The 18,747-nt window shown below is 43.0% G+C and overlaps 1 protein-coding gene across 2 annotated transcripts in view; it reads left to right on the top strand.

The window, feature by feature from the left end:
- ENTREP1 (endosomal transmembrane epsin interactor 1) overlaps positions 1-18,747 on the top strand; it is a 208,633-nt gene that overhangs the window by 123,292 nt on the left and 66,594 nt on the right. For both annotated transcript variants that reach the window (XM_073543712.1, XM_073543709.1), the window contains exon 5: positions 8,525-8,632. In XM_073543712.1, coding sequence (XP_073399813.1) covers positions 8,525-8,632 — 108 coding nt within the window. The remainder of the gene's footprint in view (positions 1-8,524; positions 8,633-18,747) is intronic.

The following is an 18,747-nucleotide window of genomic DNA, read 5'->3' on the forward strand; positions in this document are numbered from 1 at the left end:
AAGATAAAAGTCATGTAATGGCTGGAAGTACACACACCTGACAGCTTATTTTGAAAAGTTATGCATAGATACACTTTAATGTTCTATAGGTGCCATAATAAATAAGACTCCACTACTCGGACAACCCCTTCTTAAATACTGTTTACCCCAATGTAAAATAAAAATACCTTATACTCATAATGGGGCCAACATCGATGGAACGGCGCCTCGTCTCCCAAACATTTTTATACCACGTAAAAATATGCTTACAGTAATTGCTAAAATTGTTGTTGGACATGTATTGAAAAACCAAAGAAGTGAGCCGGAGCATAAATTGGTATGTGTGAAATTTGTAGAAGCACGTTCACACTGTGGCTATTTCACAGAAAATACCCAAGAAAAAAAAAACAAAAAGAGCATATACCCTGTAATAAGTCAAGTGATTAACTCCTTTAATATGAGTTATTTTTGTGCATTGTCAGAATATTTATTATTTTTCTGCCCTGCGGCAGCCATATTGGCCTACGTTACCTCTATGGTCTGCCTTATGATCGCCTTATGATGGCCATATCCAATAGAGGCAGCAGCTCTATTCTGTACATGCTCCCGGCTATGTGACAATGCAGAGGCCTCTGACTATGGACAGGTTAAAGTTGGAAGCAATGTTGCTTTGTGTATTTATTCCTAATGATTTGCTTTATATTTTTAATTTTGGACTAAACCATCTACAAAACCTAGTATTTTGCAGAATAAGATCCTGTACTTGTTAGAATGTAATTGATTCAGGGCTTCTGGCGAGAATCAGATGGTATCTCATTGCACTATATATTAGCTATGTCAGGAACACATTGACCTTCCTGTTATATAAGACAAAGAAGCTGATTTAAGTGTTATGTTCCAGGAACTTGCTGGGCATCTTAATTTACCAATAAGCAGTGCTGACATTGCACACTTGAAAGTCTAATAAAGGTTAGATTGCTGCAAACTCCAATAGTATAGTTATTGTTCGGTTTCCCATTGTGAAGCTGTCTTTCATGATTTAATGCTATCCTGTAAAGCATATTATTCCATTTTACAATTCTTAATATATTGTGCATCCTTAGAAGACAAATGAGGTTTTAAATGTACGGAATCCATCTTTTGTCCTTGTATTGTCCGTAATTTTTATTGAGGAATATCACAGTGGAAATGCAATGTGGGAAATTAATCTATTAAAGGGGTCGTCAGTTTTGAACGGTATACTTTGATTAGAAGGATCCTCTGTTTTTATAATATTGTTGATGCCAGGCCTTTTTTCTCAAAGTGAAGTTATGAATACATACAACTGAATACAGGTACAGACAGTTTGGAGCATAAAGCTCTGTTAACACCATATCTTAGCCTCTGATCTTAAATTTAAGAAGGACTTCACAGCATGTACCTAAGGGCTCATACTCACTTGCGAGAGACTCGCATGATTCAGTCTAGAAAAATAGACTGAGCAAACGATGGGGCCCACATTGACTAGTCAGGACAGAAAAGCAAAGACACTGTCGCAATCACGCAAAAAACCCTGCAAAAATGTCCAACACGTCTGATAGAAAAATACTGAAGTCGCACGACTTCGCCCACTATATCAGCACTCTGGTATATTCTGAAAGCAGAGCAAAGAGATCAACTGATCAGAGACAAAAATGGAATTCAGCCAGTCCCAACCAGGACTGGCTGAATACAAACACTAAGGAAACCAGACAAAATCTCATGGAATAATAGCAGGGCAAAAACTTAGCTTTCAGTAACATATGGACTGTGATTCACCACAGCCCCAGCCGGAGCTGGCTGACCCACACAACACTGAAATAGACAAAATGTGACAAATGTGAACAATAGCAAAAGAACACTTAGCTGAGCATGCAGGGACTGAGCTGGAAACTAAGATCTCAGGAGGCAGGAAAAAATCACCAGCAGGGATAGAGGGAGTCGGCTGTCTTAAATCCAGTCTGAAACCCCAGATCTCCAGCCGTCCTCCTCATTATCAGGTGCCAAGCCTCTGTTAATCAGATCAGCTCCATTACCTCCAGTAACCACCAGAGGGAGCCCAGAAAGAGAACTCGCAACCCCTCTGTCAATATGACCAGCTCCACTACCTTCAGTAGTAACCAGAGGTAGGCCAGAAAGCGAATTCACAACAGGATTCTGTGATCATCCACCACTGTTGTCTTCGGTGGACATCCAGGCCTTTTTCAGTTCCCAAGCTCACCAGTGCGCTCTTTTTTTCCAGAATGTACCAAACTGTTGATTTGGCAAACATTTCTGCTATCTCTCTGATTTATTTCTTCTATTTTTTTCATCCTAGTAAAGGTTTGTTTCACTTCTATTGAGAGCTCCTTTGACCGCATGTTGTGGATTCACAGCAACAACTTCCAAATGCAAATGCCACTCCTAGAATCAGCTCCAGAACTTTTATCTGCTTAATTGATGATGGATTAATGAGGGAAAAGGCCATGCAGTCCATTAAAGATCGTATGGGGTAATTGTCAAATTAACTTTGGTCCCTTGAAAAAGATGCAGCTACATATTAAAGAGCTGTAATTCCTAAACCTTTACTTCAATTAAGATGTGAATACCCTGAAATTAAAGCTGAACTCTGCACTGAAAGCCCATATTGATTATATAACAGTATCTTGAATATCTTTTGGTAAATAGCCAAAATGCCAAAACTTGTGTCACTGTCCAAATATTTTTGGACCTAACTGCATTTTACTGTATAGGAATAAAGTACGTTATAACACTGATAAGCTTCCCCGGTATGCTGTTTCTATATTAGATTTTATGGGGTTTTTTTTGTAAATTCCTCTGCATAAAAAAGTTCATTAGTCTATACCGTTCTATGCAATAAAAAATAAGGTATAGTAACTTATACTGGCCAAACGTGACCGTACTGACATATGCATCAAGACCCTTATTGGCGCACCTGCCAAGTGTAGGGGTGACACATACTGTATACATAATCTAGTCTATAATTCCTATGTTCTTCATACAGGGTAATGTTGTCTTTTGTGATATGGTGTTCTGACAATTGCCTATTCGACGAGGTTGCCATATCACAAACAACTGCTTGTTGACTGGTGCCGCTACGGTGATCAGATAACTACTGTAAATTTGACTTCCTGTACACATGAAACAGCTGACTCTGTGAAATCACTGTCATAATATGTCATATGGGAATAAATAGTTCTCCCAGTCTTTGCGGAAGATTACCGTAAGTGTGAGTACAGATAGACAAAATATTGTGTCCATTAAGAGGTGGTTAAACCTCTCCAGGAATCAAATTGATTTTTTGTGACCTGCAATTAAGAATTGTAATAGACATCAAAAGAAATCAACCCTAAGGGTATCCACTCTTGGGGCACAGCACTGTTTCCAGATGGAAAATCTGCTGCGTTTTCCAGTGCTAGTGCTGTTTTGAATAAGATCCTCTTGGATAAAGTGTCTGCCAGCAACCTTCACCTTTCCTTGTTAAGCACAATGACCCTATTAACATTTTTTCCTGCACTCATTCACTGGAACAGAGGTTTGTTACTGTTTCTGTCACTATGTTTGGACAGGAACCCAAGGGTGTGGGAAAAAAGCCAAAGGTCTAATTGGCCCTTCATTCTCATTATTAGGTGACACTAGAGTTCAAGTCCTCTTCTTTTCTGAAGAGACTATTTGTATATTTAAATCCACAGAGAATTATTGTATGGCCTTTAACTTTACCTCTACTTTACTTTACTCTACTTTACCTTTACTTTACCAGTGTTCCCCAAGTCCAGTCCTCAAGAGCCACCAACAGGTCATATTTTCAGGATTTCCCTTAAAATTGCACAGGTGAGATCTGCTCACCTGCACAGGCAATAATTGCACCACCTGAGCGATACTAAGGAAATCCTTAAAACCTGACCTGTTGGAGGCTCTTGAGGACTGGAGTTGGGGACCACTGCCTTAGACCATCTGTCAGAGCCCTCTCACCTAGCCAAATCATACCTACTGCTTTTCACGAATGAGGGGCAAACATCCCAAAACACGTGTCTGCAACTGGAGTGTCTAGTTTGGCAACTTATGCTTAGTCATATTACAATGTATGTTAAAGCAAAGCTGTCATCAGGTTTGACCGATGTGAGATACGGCCACCACCTTTCAGGCCTGATATACGGCATTCTATAACCCGACCTGTAAGACAAGAAAAAGACCTTTTATTATATTTGCCTGTGGGGTGGGGCGGGACGGTCCGGTCCGAGGGGTGATGCTGATCTTGGTCCAGTGCCTCCCTTTTTATTGCGATGCCATCCTCCTTCTTGCTTCATGTGGATTACGCGAACCTACAGCATCCACACAGTCTACCCAGCATCGCGCTTCTGCTCATATAATGACCTTATCTGAAAGGTGTTGGTCATCTGTGCTCTACTCCCAGCACTTTGTAATCATGCAGGAGGTTAGACCAGGAGATCGGGGCTGTATGACTACATCTCACACACTGAGAAACATGCTGTAAGCTCACTCATTGACTGTAGTGCTGTAGACGTGATGTCAGTTCTGCAGAGAATAACATGAATAACATACAGCAGAGAGTCAACTCTAGATCCAGGGAGGATGAGTAAATCACAGTTTATTGTTTTATTGTTTTGGGGGGTTTTTTTAAATGCAACCAGGGAAAATCTGGCTTTGGAAAATCCCTCTAAGGCTACTTTCACACATCAGGTTTTCGGCGTCAGGCGCGATCCGGCGTCGTGCCGGAATGCCGGATCCGGCAAATGTTTTGTAAAACCTGATGTGCCGGATCCGGTTTTCTGCCGGATCCGTCTTGTTCTTGACAGACAAAACCGGATCCGTCTCATCCGGTTCATCCGTTTTTCTATCCGTTTTTCGACGGATTACGCCGGATCCGGTTTTTAAAATTGACCCTTGTGGCCCCTCAAGGCAGAGTACACTGGCAGGATGACAGAGTGTGAAAGATTTGTGCCCTAACCAAACTTGTGTACCTTCTGGACCAACAGTATATACCTTTGCCAACCAAAGTTGGCTATCTTGTCATGGTCTACTATTTTTAGCTTTAGGCCACAGGTGTGTACCTGGTTGTGTTTTATGCAAAGTATTTCACCTTTTAACAAAAGTTGTGTACATTGTTAGGAAATCACCAACAATAAACACAACTTTTTAGGTGAAATACTTTGCTTCAAACACAACCAGGAACACAACTGTGGCAAAAAGCTAAAATTTACCCACAGTTATATACCTGGTTTTGAATACCTTTTTACCTTTGAAATACCCTGTATTTAACCTTTTTTTTAAACATAGTTCGCCGCAGAAAGAAATGACAGACAACCATTGTGAAACGATAATTTAACTTTTATTTAAAATTTTTTTTTTTTTTGTAAAATGTTTTTAAAGTGCAAAAAACTTTTTTAATAAAGGTTTTAAACCCAATGGGCATTTTTATTAAAAAAACACACATTACAAATCTGTGTAGTGTGGGGTGGAAATACTGCTGGAGGGGCTGCGGGACACTTCGACACTGGGTGTGTGGAGAGAGGACTGGGATCGTGGTGGGGAAGGAACAGTTAGAGGTGAAGGTGTGGAAAAAGCTACAGAATGGGTGGACATGTTGGAGGCAGAAGAGGTGGTGGGCGGTGGAGTGGAGGGTTGGGCAGGGACTGTAGGAGCAGATGATGTTGATGGAAAGTTGTATTGGGAAGGAGTTTGGTACGGGGCAGGTTGCTGGAAGTGGGGAGATGTCTGGTACTGGGGAGGTTGCTGGTACTGGTGAGGTTGCTGGTATGTAATAGGAGGGGGAGGATGGAAAGTGGCTGGAGGGGGTGCAGATGTAATAGGAGGGGGAGGATGGAAAGTGGCTGGAGGGGGTGCAGGTGGAGGAACTACAGTGGTGGGAGGTGGAGGTTGGGAGGTAACCTGCTGTAGAGCACCGTGGCACGAATGCATTACATGCATCTGCTGGGTAGGAGATAGTGTTGCCATGCGCTCCACAACAGACCTGAAAAAGGTGTGGTTTGGCAAAGATCTTGCTTCTGAATGCATGGTTTGCAGAAGTGTCTTCACCTCCAGAATGCTGGAGTTGATCTGCTGAAAGCCTGCGGAGATTTGCTCTGACAAGACTTTTAGACAGTTCTGGAAAGATGCATTCAGATGCAAGAACTCTTGCGCATAACTCTTTTCCTGACCCCTCTGCCGCTGCTGCCCAGTACCCGCAGGTGTACTAGAGGTGGCAGGGGCAGAAGGGCGGGGTAAAGGGAAAGCGATCTCCTCACCAGCAGCTTCATGTAATGTAGGCGGCCACGATGCTCCTGTGCTGGTGGATGGGACAGATGGGTCGAATGTGTGGGAAGGCTGGGAAGGTGCAGATGTACCGGGGCGGTCGAAGTGTCCCTCGGTGCCGGTCTCCTCAGGGATCGCCTCAGAAGGGTCCAATCGTGCAGGCTCCCGAGTGCTGCTCACCGTGCTGTGGAATAAAGAGAAAAAAAAACAATTAAAATACTGACATGGTATGGCCCTGGCTGAAAAAAAAAAGTTACATCTAACATTTTTTTTTCACATGTGGTGTGTAATATTTACCTTCTGGTGAGCATTGTTTGCCGGAGGAACGACAGGGCTTGTGCGTACTTGTACTTGCTCCTGCGTCCTCCAGATCCACTCGGGGCCCGCATCTCTTTATTGAACTCCTTCTTGAAACGATCCCTCACAGACCGCCACCGATTCACAATTCTGTTCCCTGAAACGAGAAAGGAGTGGTTAGTATACAACATCAGTGTTTCACAAACTCCAGTCCTCATGGTCCCCAGGGGTCATGTTTTCAGGATTTCCATAGTAAATAGAAATCCTGAACACATGATCCGTGGGGACCACGAGGACTGGAGTTCGGGAAACACTGGTTTACATCAAGCAACCGGTACTGTATATACTTACGCTCTTTAATCTGGGCCCGAACATCGAGGTCCTCCCAGCGGCCCACAAGGAGCGAACAGATTTCCTCCCAGAGTCGTCGGGTAACGATAAGGTCAGCGTGGCGGCGGTCAGCCATATTCCAGAGCGGCTCCCTTTGTCTGACGAGATCGATGAGGTGGTCCACATCGAGTCCTCCATACTCACCGTCAGAGTCGGGAGCACGCTGTGAAGGCTGTTAAAGAAAAAGACAAAAATAACATTAGCCTCCACAAAAGAAATGAAATAAAAAGTGCAAAAAAACAAAACAAAAATATTTATACTTACACGCTGGTGACCGCCGCGTTGCTGTCGCCGACGACCCTGGGAGGCACTGCGAGGACCTCTTGGCCGAGCACCAGATTGGGAAGACTAGAGAAGAAAACAAAAAATGTTATGTCTTTGGATGTAGGCATTTGTTTGCTGTGTGTGGTCTGCAGAACATTGTTTTCTATGTGTTGTGTGTAGTGTGATGTTGTGTTTCTGCGTTTGATGCAAAAAACTTACCAATTGTGAGCCCACTCCAGGTGTCTGTCCACCCCTTCCTTCTTCTTCTGGGAGCTCCTCTTCATCTTGTGATTCCTGTTTTGAAATAAAAGGCAATGAATAGACATATATTGCAGAGATGATGGATTTTGGAAATAAAAACTTACCGTCAAACGCTGACGATGCGAGGGAGGGCTCCCAGAAGAAGATGTGCTGTCCTGTTGATGGCCAGACTCCATGGCTGTGGGTATTGCTGCTGCTGCCAGTGATGCCATTTCTGCTGCTGCTGCATCTCTTTGGCGGCTGTTGAATAAAGAGAAACAAAGGGCCAATGAATATCTTGATATTCCATGGCCCTAGTTTGGAGGAATGGGGGATTTGATAATTACCGTCTCTCATCTGCTGCTGGACTCCCCTCCTCAGCATGTTCCATTTGCTGCTCCATTTGTGGTGGTGCTGATGGTGCTGCTGCTGCAGATGTCTGCTGCCTTCTCCTGCTCCTGGTTCTTGGCTTGGGTGGCATGTTGGGTGTGGCTGAGGGTCCCATTGTCTTGCTTTTATATATCTCCTGTGGGCAGAGCTACTGAGCATGCTCAGACCAAAAAACCGTATCCGGCCGGCATTGCGGCGCTCATAGGCTTTCATTGTGTGAAAAAGCCGGACGCGCCGGATCCGGCGTGTCCGGCTTTTTCGCCGGAGACAAAAAACGTTACAGTAGCCGGATCGCGACACATTGCCGGATTTGGCGAAAACCGGATGAAACGCATGGCCATCCGGCGCAAATGCAAGTCAATGGGGGGAAACCGGATCCGGCATTGCATTTCGCCGGATCCGGTTTCTGTCAAAAGCGCCGGATCGCGCCTGACAGCGAAAACCTGATGTGTGAAAGAGGCCTTAGGATTTACTATCTTCTCATTAATAATTGAAATAAATGTACAGACAATCAAATTCAAGTTGTTATTTCTGTAGAGTTTGCAGCTCTACAGTAGTAACACTTTTGACATACAGGATAGATCTTACAGAGATTGTACCATTATGATGCTTTTCTTTCTACAGCATGCAATGTAACTTGCGTTTACTGAACAGATTTTTATTCTTCCTGTAGAAAGTGTTCTTTGCCCTGTGTGCCTTGAATGCCTTGACAACCACTGTGTGCCTGGTAGCAGCTGCCTTACGTTACCTGCAACTCCTAACCACTAGAAGACCCTGCACAGTAAGTGAGTGGAAAGTTTACTAACATAAATTTGTATATTTAATGTATTAAAAACTGAGACTTCAGCATATATTACACTTCTTCTTAAAGGGAATACATCCCCAGGTTTCTACTACTCCATCTGAGAGCATCATGATGTAGGGACAGAGACCCTGATTCCAACGATGTATCACGTACTGAGTTGCTTGTTGTCACTTTGATAAAATAACAATTTTATCTGTTGCAGATTTATCAGTTCTCTTAATTTTGAACTCTGTATAACCCCACTCACAGCTCTGATTGGCAGCTTTCTACCTATTCAAAGTACAGTACATAGAAAGCTGCCTATCAACGATGGGTAGTAGAGTTGAGCGAATATGTTCGGAATCGGTCGCCGAATCTGAGTTTGAATTCCGAACATATTTGGTAATTTCTAGTCCAATTGACTCCATTGACGTTCGGCTGTGTTCGTCGAGTATTACAAATACAATATTCGCTACTGATTGTAATCAGAACTGAATTTTGAAACATTCTCTCAAGTCTCGTGGAGAGAGGTTTAGGTCTACATGGCAGCAGGTTTACCAGTCCACTAGTGATAATAATCTGCTGCTAATTAAACAGCGATTTTATAAAAAATACACTAAACAGCCCAGTAAGTGATACATCACTGGAATCAGGGTAGGTGCACACGGTCGGTAAACGTTGTGGGTTGGACGCTGTGTCCTTGCGCAGCGTCCAACCCACAGCGTCCAGATGTTACAGCATAGTGGATGGGATTTCAAGAAATCCCTTGTGCAATATATGTCCACAGACGCCCGCAGATCACCTATGGAGACGAACATGTGGCGCGTCTTTCCAGACTGCAGCATTTCTATTTTTCTTGTGGAGACTCGAGCCTCCGCAAGATAAATTTAACCCGTACAATGTATTGGACGAGGTGAATCCTCCCGGTCCAATGAACACATGCGGAATCGCTTGCGTTCAATAACCAGCAGCGCTTTGGATGCAATGGACATGTGCTGCGTCCAAAGCGCTGCCAATTACTGAACATCTGCACATACCCTCAGGCCCTCAGGGTTTCTATCTCTACATTATGCTGCTCTCAGGTTAAGGCTGGAGTCCCACTTACCGTATAAAAAAATCGGTCCGATTTTGACGGCTGAGAATCGCACAAATGTTCCCTGAACAGTAATCCGTATGTAATTCGTTTGCAATGCGAGGATGCGATTTCCTTGCAGCTAGTAACAGTGTGACATCCGTATGCAATGCGATTTTAACATGAGCTTTTACATACAGCAGTTCTCTCTATGTAAAAGCTCATTTTAAAATTGCATTGTAAAACACAACTGTACACACTGTTTTAAAACCAAATAATCTTCAAAACTTATAGAGAGAGAGAGAGAATAAAAGCCGGCAGATGCCGTATACACTAGAATAGAATGGGTCAGAATAGAATAGATAGAATAGATATATACACGTAGAATAGGTGTGTATATATATATATGTCAGTGACACACACATACTGTATGTATGTGTACATATATATATGTGTATATATACAGTCATATGTTAAAGTTTGGGCACCCCTATTAATGTTAACCTTTTTTCTTTATAACAATTTTGGTTTTTGCAACAGCTATTTCAGTTTCATATATCTAATAACTGATGGGACTCAGTTATATTTCTGGATTCAAATGAGGTTTATTGTACTAACAGAAAATGTGCAATCTGCATTTAAACAAAATTTGACTGGTGCAAAAGTATGGGCACCTCAACATAAAAGTGACATTAATATTTCATAGATCCTCCTTTTGCAAAAATAACAGCCTCTAGTCGCTTCCTGTAGCTATTAATGAGTTCCTGGATCCTGGATGAAGGTATTTGTGATCATTCCTGTTTACAAAACAATTCCAGTTAAGTTAAGTTTGATGGTCGCCGAGCATGGACAGCCCGCTTCAAATCATCCCACAGATGTTCAATGATATTCAGGTCTGGGGACTGGGATGGCCATTCCAGAACATTGTAATTGTTCCTCTGCATGAATGCCTGAGTAGATTTGGAGCGGTGTTTTGGATCATTGTCTTGCTGAAATATCCATCCCCTGCGTAACTTCAACTTCGTCACTGATTCTTGCACATTATTGTCAAGAATCTGCTGATACTGAGTTGAATCCATGCGACCCTCAACATTAACAAGATTCCCGGTGCCGGCATTGGCCACACAGCCCCAAAGCTTGATGGAACCTCCACCAAATTTTACTGTGGGTAGCAAGTGTTTTTCTTGGAATGCTGTGTTTTTTAGCCTCCATGCATAACGCCTTTTTGTATGACCAAACAACTCAATCTTTGTTTCATCAGTCCACAGGACCTTCTTCCAAAATGTAGCTGGCTTGTCCAAATGTACATTTGCATACCTCAGGCGACTCTGTTTGTGGCGTGCTTGCAGAAACGGCTTCTTTCGCTTCACTCTCCCATACAGCTTCTCCTTGTGCAAAGTGTGCTGCATTGTTGACCGATGCACAGTGACACCATCTGCAGCAAGATGATGCTGCAGGTCTTTGGAGATGGTCTGTGGATTGTCCTTGACTGTTCTCACCATTCTTCTTCTCTGCCTTTCTGATATTTTTCTTGGCCTGCCACTTCTGGGCTTAACAAGAACTGTACCTGTGTTCTTCCTTTTCCTTACTATGTTCCTCACAGTGGAAACTGACAGGTTAAATCTCTGAGACAACTTTTTGTATCCTTCCCCTGAAAAGCTATGTTGAATAATCTTTGTTTTCAGATCATTTTAGAGTTGTTTTGAGGAGCCAATGATGCCACTCTTCATAGGAGAATCAAATAGGAGAACTACTTGCAAGTGGCCACCTTAAATACCTTTTCTCATGATTTGATACACCTGGCTATGAAGTTCAAAGCTCAATGAGGTTACAAAACCAATTTAGCGCTTCAGGAAGTCAGTAAAAAGGAGTTAGGAGTGTTCAAATCAAGAAAATGATAAGGGTGCTCATACTTTTGCACGGTCAAATTTTGTTTAAATGCAGATTGCACATTTTCTGTTAGTACAATAAACCTCATTTGAATCCATCATTTATCAGATATATGAAACTGAAATAGCTGTTGCAAAAACCAAAATTGTTATAAAGAAAAAAGGTTAACATTAATAGAGGTGCCCAAACTTTAACATATGACTGTATATATATATACACACAGTGCGTTACGAAAGTATTCGGCTCCCTGGAACATAAAGATGCCAAATGTAAATTCTTGGTGAAGAATCAACAACAAGTGGAAAACAATTGTGAAGTTGAACGAAATGTATTGGTTATTTTACATTTTTGTGGAGATTCAAAAACTGAAAATCTAAAAACATCTGCCCCCAGCCACCCCAATTTCAATTCTGAAACTTATTCTCTCTCATCCAATTGCCCTGTAGCGGTGGCATATGGGGTAATAATGGGTTAATGTCACCTTTGTATTGTAAGGTAACATTAAGCCTGGCTTAGTAATGGAGGGATGTCAATAAGACACCCATCCATTACTAATCCTAAAGTTTGTAAAGGGATAAATCAACACACACACAGACAGAAAAAAGTATTGTAATGAAATGAATGACCACACAGTTTTGCCATCTTTATTCTTCTGCTAATCCAAACGATGCCATCGATCTCTTGTGAAAAATAATTTTTACAACCATGGTCCCTCTCTAGGCTATTAATATCTGCCCTCAATCCCTGGCTTTTCATCTCTGGGGCAGTAAATTGCGCTGGAGCCCACGCCAGTTTTTTCGGTGAAACCATTCTTTTATTAATTACATACAGGTCCAAAATTTTACACACAAACTACTAACAGTATTAGTCACTGACATATATAAATCTAACTGTTCTGCAATGGTTTACTGTATGTAAACCATGTATCCTATCCTGTTGGCTTCTTCAGTGATTTTACAGAAGCCGACAAATGAATTGGATCGGCTGTTCTGCTATCTATCTGTCTAAGAAATATATACCGTGTATATATATATATATATATATATATATATATATATATATATATATATATATATATATATATATATATATATATATGTATATATATATATGTGTGTGTGTGTCACTGACATATATATATTTATATACAGTGTGTATGTATGTATGTATGTGTGTATATATATATATATATACTGTGTGTATATATATATATATATATATACACTGCTGAAAAAAATAGAGGGAACACTGGACACTCTTACTGAGCAGACGCATGGATGTTGGTGACCTTCCTATCATTTCTAACTGTTGTTTATTCCATTTGCACAACAGCAGGAGAAATTGAATCACAATCAGTGTTGATTTCACATAAGTTTGACTGACCTGGAGTTACATTTTGTTTTCCAAGCGGAGGAAATTCACTCACCGCCATATTGGGACACCCAAGTGATGGGTGTCTCAATATGGAAACTGTTGCTGGCACCAACCTATTGCGCGGTACTACCAGCGGAACACCGTCGTACCACACACACACACTCCATACGCCGTACGCACCACACACTCACACACACACACACACTCTCACACACTCACACTCATACACTCTCACACACTCACACAGCCTCTTGCGTGGTACCACCAGCGGAACACCGTTGCAAACACGCTGCTGCCAGGATCAACCAAATGATTCACTGACTGCCGCAATCTTTGTACAGGAGGAGTGCATGCGCAGTTTTAATGTGACCGCCTCAATCTGTCTGCACAAAGATGGCGGCGGTCTGTTTTACTGCGCCTGCGCGAATTACACGCAGTTGCAGTGAATCATTAGGCTGATCCCGGTGGCAGATGTGCGACGTGTCTACAGGCAGAGGAAGCCAGTCACATTAAAGGGGTTTTCCCACGAACGAAAGTTCATTTTAAAAATTTACTGTGTCTGGCCATGTATGGACCATGGGATCACAGGATCACAGTGGATTAATTTTGTGAGGTAAAATATTTCACTGACTTTTTCTAAGATATTTTACCTCACAAAATGTATCCTCTGCGATCTCCTGCTGTAATGTCAGTATTGCATTTGCTTCCTCCCCTGCCCAGGAGATGTGGTATGTTCTGTACACGGTCAGACACAGATAATTTTTAAAATGAACTTTCGTTCTTGGGAAAACCCTTTAAAAAGCAAATATCAACGCCAACATCAAAAAAATACCAAGAATATACCAACAAAGAAAAGGACGGTTATCCAAGCTACTGCAGAAACATGACAAGGGGGATAGCACATGGGGTAGAAAGATCAAAAAAGAGAGCACAGATGGGAGAAGTCAGCACATGGGGAAAGAGAGAGTGGATAGGTGGGTGAGCACATGGGGGGGGGGCGGGGGAGATTCTCAATGCTGCAAAGCCTGCCCCCATTGCGACATTACTGCCCTCCCGATGCAATAGCATTGGGCCTCCATCTAGTGTGTATGTATGTATGTGTGTATATATATATATATATATATATATATATATATATTACAGACCAAAAGTTTGGACACACCTTCTCATACAAAGAGTTTTCTTTATTTTCATGACTATGAAAATTGTAGATTCACTCTGAAGGCATCAAAGCTATGAATTAACACATGTGGAATTATATAATTAGCAAAAAAGTGTGAAACAACTGAAAATATGTCTCATATTCTAGGTTCTTCAAAGTAGCCACCTTTTGCTTTGATTACTGCTTGGCACACTCTTAGCATTCTCTTGATGAGCTTCAAGAGGTAGTCACCGGAAATGGTCTTCCAACAGTCTTGAAGGAGTTCCCAGAGATACTTAGCACTTGTTGGCCCTTTTGCCTTCACTCTGCGGTCCAGCTCACCCCAAACCATCTCGATTGGGTTCAGGTCTGGTGACTATGGAGGCCAGGTCATCTGGCCTAGCACCCCATCACTCTCCTTCTTTGTCAAATAGTCCTTACACAGCCTGGAGGTGTGTTTGGGGTCATTGTCCTGTTGAAAAATAAATGATGGTCCAACTAAAGGCAAACCGGATGGAATAGCATGCTGCTGTAAGATGCTGTGGTAGCCGTGCTGGTTCAGTATGCCTTCAATTTTGTCACCAGCAAAGCACCATCACACCTCCTCCTCCATGCTTCACGGTGGGAACCAGGCATGTAGAGTCCATCTGTTCACCTTTTCTGCGTCGCACAAAGACACGGTGGTTGCAACCAAAGATCTCAAATTTGGATTCATCAGACCAAAACACAGATTTCCACTGGTCTAATGTCCATTCCTTGTGTTCTTTAGCCCAAACAAGTCTCTTCTGCTTGTTGCCTGTCCTTAGCAGTGGTTTCCTAGCAGCTATTTTACCATGAAAGCCTGCTGCACAAAGTCTCCTCTTAACAGTTGTTGTAGAGATGTATCTGCTGCTAGAACTCTGTGTGGCATTGACCTGGTCTCTAATCTGAGCTGCTTTTAACCTGAGGCTGGTGACTCGGATGAACTTATCCTCCGCAGCAGAGGTGACTCTTGGTCTTCCTTTCCTGGGGTGGTCCTCATGTGAGCCAGTTTCTTGGTAGCGCTTGATGGTTTTTGCCACTGCACTTGGGGACACTTTCAAAGTTTTCCCAATTTTTTGGACTGACTGACCTTCATTTCTTAAAGTAATGATGGCCACTCATTTTTCTTTACTTGGCTGCTTTTTTTCTTGCCATAATACAAATTCTAGCAGTCTATTCAGTAGGACTATCAGCTGTGTATCCACCAGACTTCTGCACAACAGAACTGATGGTCCCAACCTCATTTATAAGGCAAGAAATCCCACTTATTAAACCTGACAGGGCACACCTGTGAAGTGAAAACCATTTCCGGTGACAACCTCGTGAAGCTCATCAAGAGAATGCCAAGAGTGGGCAAACTAGTAATCAAGCAAAAGGTGGCCACTTTGAAGAACCTAGAATATAAAACATTTTCAGTTGTGTCACACTTTTTTGTTAATTATATAATTCCACATGTGTTAATTCATAGTTTTGATGCCTTCAGAGTGAATCTACAATTTTCAAAGTCATGAAAATAAAGAAAACTCTTTGAGAAGGTGTGTCCAAACTTTTGGTCTGTACTGTATATACACCTATACTAGGTAGGTGTGTGTGTGTGTGTGTGTGTGTGTGTGTGTGTGTGTGTGTGTATATATATATATATATATATATATATATATATATATATATATATATATATATATATTCTATCCTATCGTAAGTTGTCAGTGTGATTTTTACTGTACACTGCACATGAATTGCCGGCTTTTCAAAGGTCACCGGTGCGTATTTCTCACAAGTCACACTGATGGTCCATGTGGTGTGCAACTTTTTCTCACACCCATAGACTTGCATTGGTGAGTCTCGGCCGATATATAGTGCAAATCGCAGCATGCTGTGATTTCACTCACACATATAATACGGCCGAGTAAAAAAAACGGTGATGGGAGCTGCCCCATAGATTAATATTGGTCCGAGTGCTATGTGATTTTTTTCTCGCATAGCACTCATCCGTATTCCTCTCTAGTGTGACTCCAGCCTAAGTGGAAGAAACTTGGTGACAGATTATCGTTAAAGAAAAGCTCATGTCTTTTGTAGGTGACAATTTTGATCTCTGACTTTTTATATTTGTCCATATGTAGCTTTCAAGATAATTTCACTGAACACCGGGGCAGGGTGCAATGTTGCAGTAATCTGTTAAATGCTCTATTGTTCTTTTTTTTTTTTAAAATATACACCGTATTTTTCGCTTTATAAGACGCACCCCCAAATTTGGTGAAGATAAAGAGAAAAAAATATTTTTTTATGTTAAATAGAAGTGTGTCTTATAATGCCAGTGTCCGTCTTTCAAATCATATACCGTATATGTCCCTCATCCTAGTATCCATATAACCCCCATCCTGGCACATTGCCCCCTTATGCTGGCACATAACCCCCCATCCCATCCTGGATATGGCCCCCCCCGGTCACTATATGCTTCCCTGCTGGCACTCACATGGCCCCCCCTCTCTCTATATGCCCCCCTGCTGGCACACATTGTCCCCCCTGTCCCTATATTCCCCCTGCTGGCACACATTGTCCCCCCTGTCCCTATATTCCCCCCTGCTGGAACACATGGCCCCTCGTTCATATATTCTCCCCTGCTGGCACACATTGTCCCCCCCGTCCCTATGTTCTCCCCTGCTGGCACACATTGTCCCCCCTGTCCCTATATTCCCGCCTGCTGTCACACATGGCCCCCGTCCCTACATTTCCCCCCCTGCTGGCAAGCACATGATAAAATAATAACCAGTTAACTCGCCTTCTGATGATGGCTCCTGCTCCCAGCTCCCCCCGTGGCTTTCGTGTGTCTGCTGAGATCCTGCGAGGGCGCGCGCAGCTGCTGCTCATTCAGGCAGCTCATTGTAGCTACAGGACCTTCCATGATGTGACCAATAGGACCTGTGGTCACGTGACTCGCAGTGCAGACTGGGAGACAAGTGACCGCAGGTCCTATTGGTCACATCATGGAAGGTCCTGAAGCGATGAACTGCCTGAATGAGCAGCTGCTGCCACGCGCCCTGCAGGAGGAGGATCTCAGCAGACACAGGAAAGCCACCGGGGGAGCTGTGAGCAGGGGCCATCATCGGTAGGAGACTATAGTGATGGGGCGGGGGGGGAGTGCAGGCACATGTAATATGCACCGCTCCTCTGTCTAGCAACTGGGTGCTGCTTCAGCACTGAGGTGATGGACAGCGGGTGCAGTGAATATTACATGAGCCTAATGAGCGGGAGCACAGGACCTCCCGCTGTCTCTGCAGCCCGTGCCAGCCCACCCCAGCCCCCTGACACCACGCCAGAGCCGCCCCCCCCCACTCTATAGCAGAGCAGCACACAGATTCGCATTATAAGACGCACCCCCCACTTTCCCCCCAAATTTGGGGGAACAAAAGTGCGTCTTATAATCCGAAAAATACGGTATATAATTTTTAAAGCAACCTTCAACACCCCCGGTCCCTATTACATAAACTCATTCCATTCAGTGTATGACAATCACCCAATATTCCTCTTTTATCACTTATCAGTTTAGTTTGTACTTTTATTATTTTATTATTAATATTATTATTTATTTATATAGCACCAATAATTCCATTGTGCTGTACATGAGAAGGGGTTACATACAAAGTTATAGATATCATTTACAGTAAACAATTTTACTATGACAGACTGGTACAGAGGGGAGAGGACCCTGTCCTTGCAGACTTACATTCTACAGGATAATGGGGAAGAGACAGAAGGTCGGGGGTGCAGCAGCTCTGGTGGTGGTGAGGAGGCAGCCCAGGTGGTGGTGAGGTGGCGGAATGATTATTGCAGGCTGTAAGCTTTCCTGAGAGAGGTTTTCAGGTTCCGTTTGAAGGCTCCGAGTGTGGTGGATATTCGGACGTGTTGAGGCATGGAATTCCAGAGGATGGGGGATGTTCGGGAGAAATCTTGGAGGCGGTTGTGTGAGGAATGAATAAGTGTGGAGGAGAGTAGGAGGTCTTGGGAGGATCAAAGATTACGTGAGGGAAGATATTGGGAGATTAGTTCAGAGATATAGGGAGGGGACAGGTTGTGGATGGCTTTGTAGGTCAGTGTTAGTAGTTTGAACTGGATTCGTTGGGGAATTGGGAGCCAGTGGAGGGATTTGCAGAGGGGAGAAACAGGGGAGTAACAAGGAGAGAGGTGGATTAGTCGGGCAGCAGAGTTGAGGACAGACTTTAGTGGTGCAAGAGAGTTAACAGGGTTGTCACAGAGGAGAGTGTTGCAGTAGTCAAGGCGGGAGATGATGAGGGTGTGTACAAGAGTTTTAGCAGATTGAGGGCTGATGAAGGGACGGATTCTAGAAATATTTTTGAGTTGGAGGTAACAAGAGGTGGCAAGAGTTTGGACGTGCGGTTTGAAGGACAGGGCAGAGTTGAGAGTTACTCCGAGGCAGCGGATTTCTGGTGTGGGAGAGCGTGATGCCGTTTACCAGAATAGATAGATCAGGTAAGGAAGATATGTGAGATGGATGAAAGATGATGAGTTTGGTTTTGTCTACATTGAGTTTTAGGAAGCGAGAGGTGAAGAAGGAGGATATAGCTGATAGACACTCTGGGATTTTGGACAACAGAG

This window comes from Dendrobates tinctorius, unplaced genomic scaffold (assembly GCF_039654945.1).
Source record: "Dendrobates tinctorius isolate UK_male_01 unplaced genomic scaffold, ASM3965494v1 ptg000134l, whole genome shotgun sequence".
NCBI lineage: Eukaryota > Metazoa > Chordata > Amphibia > Anura > Dendrobatidae > Dendrobates > Dendrobates tinctorius.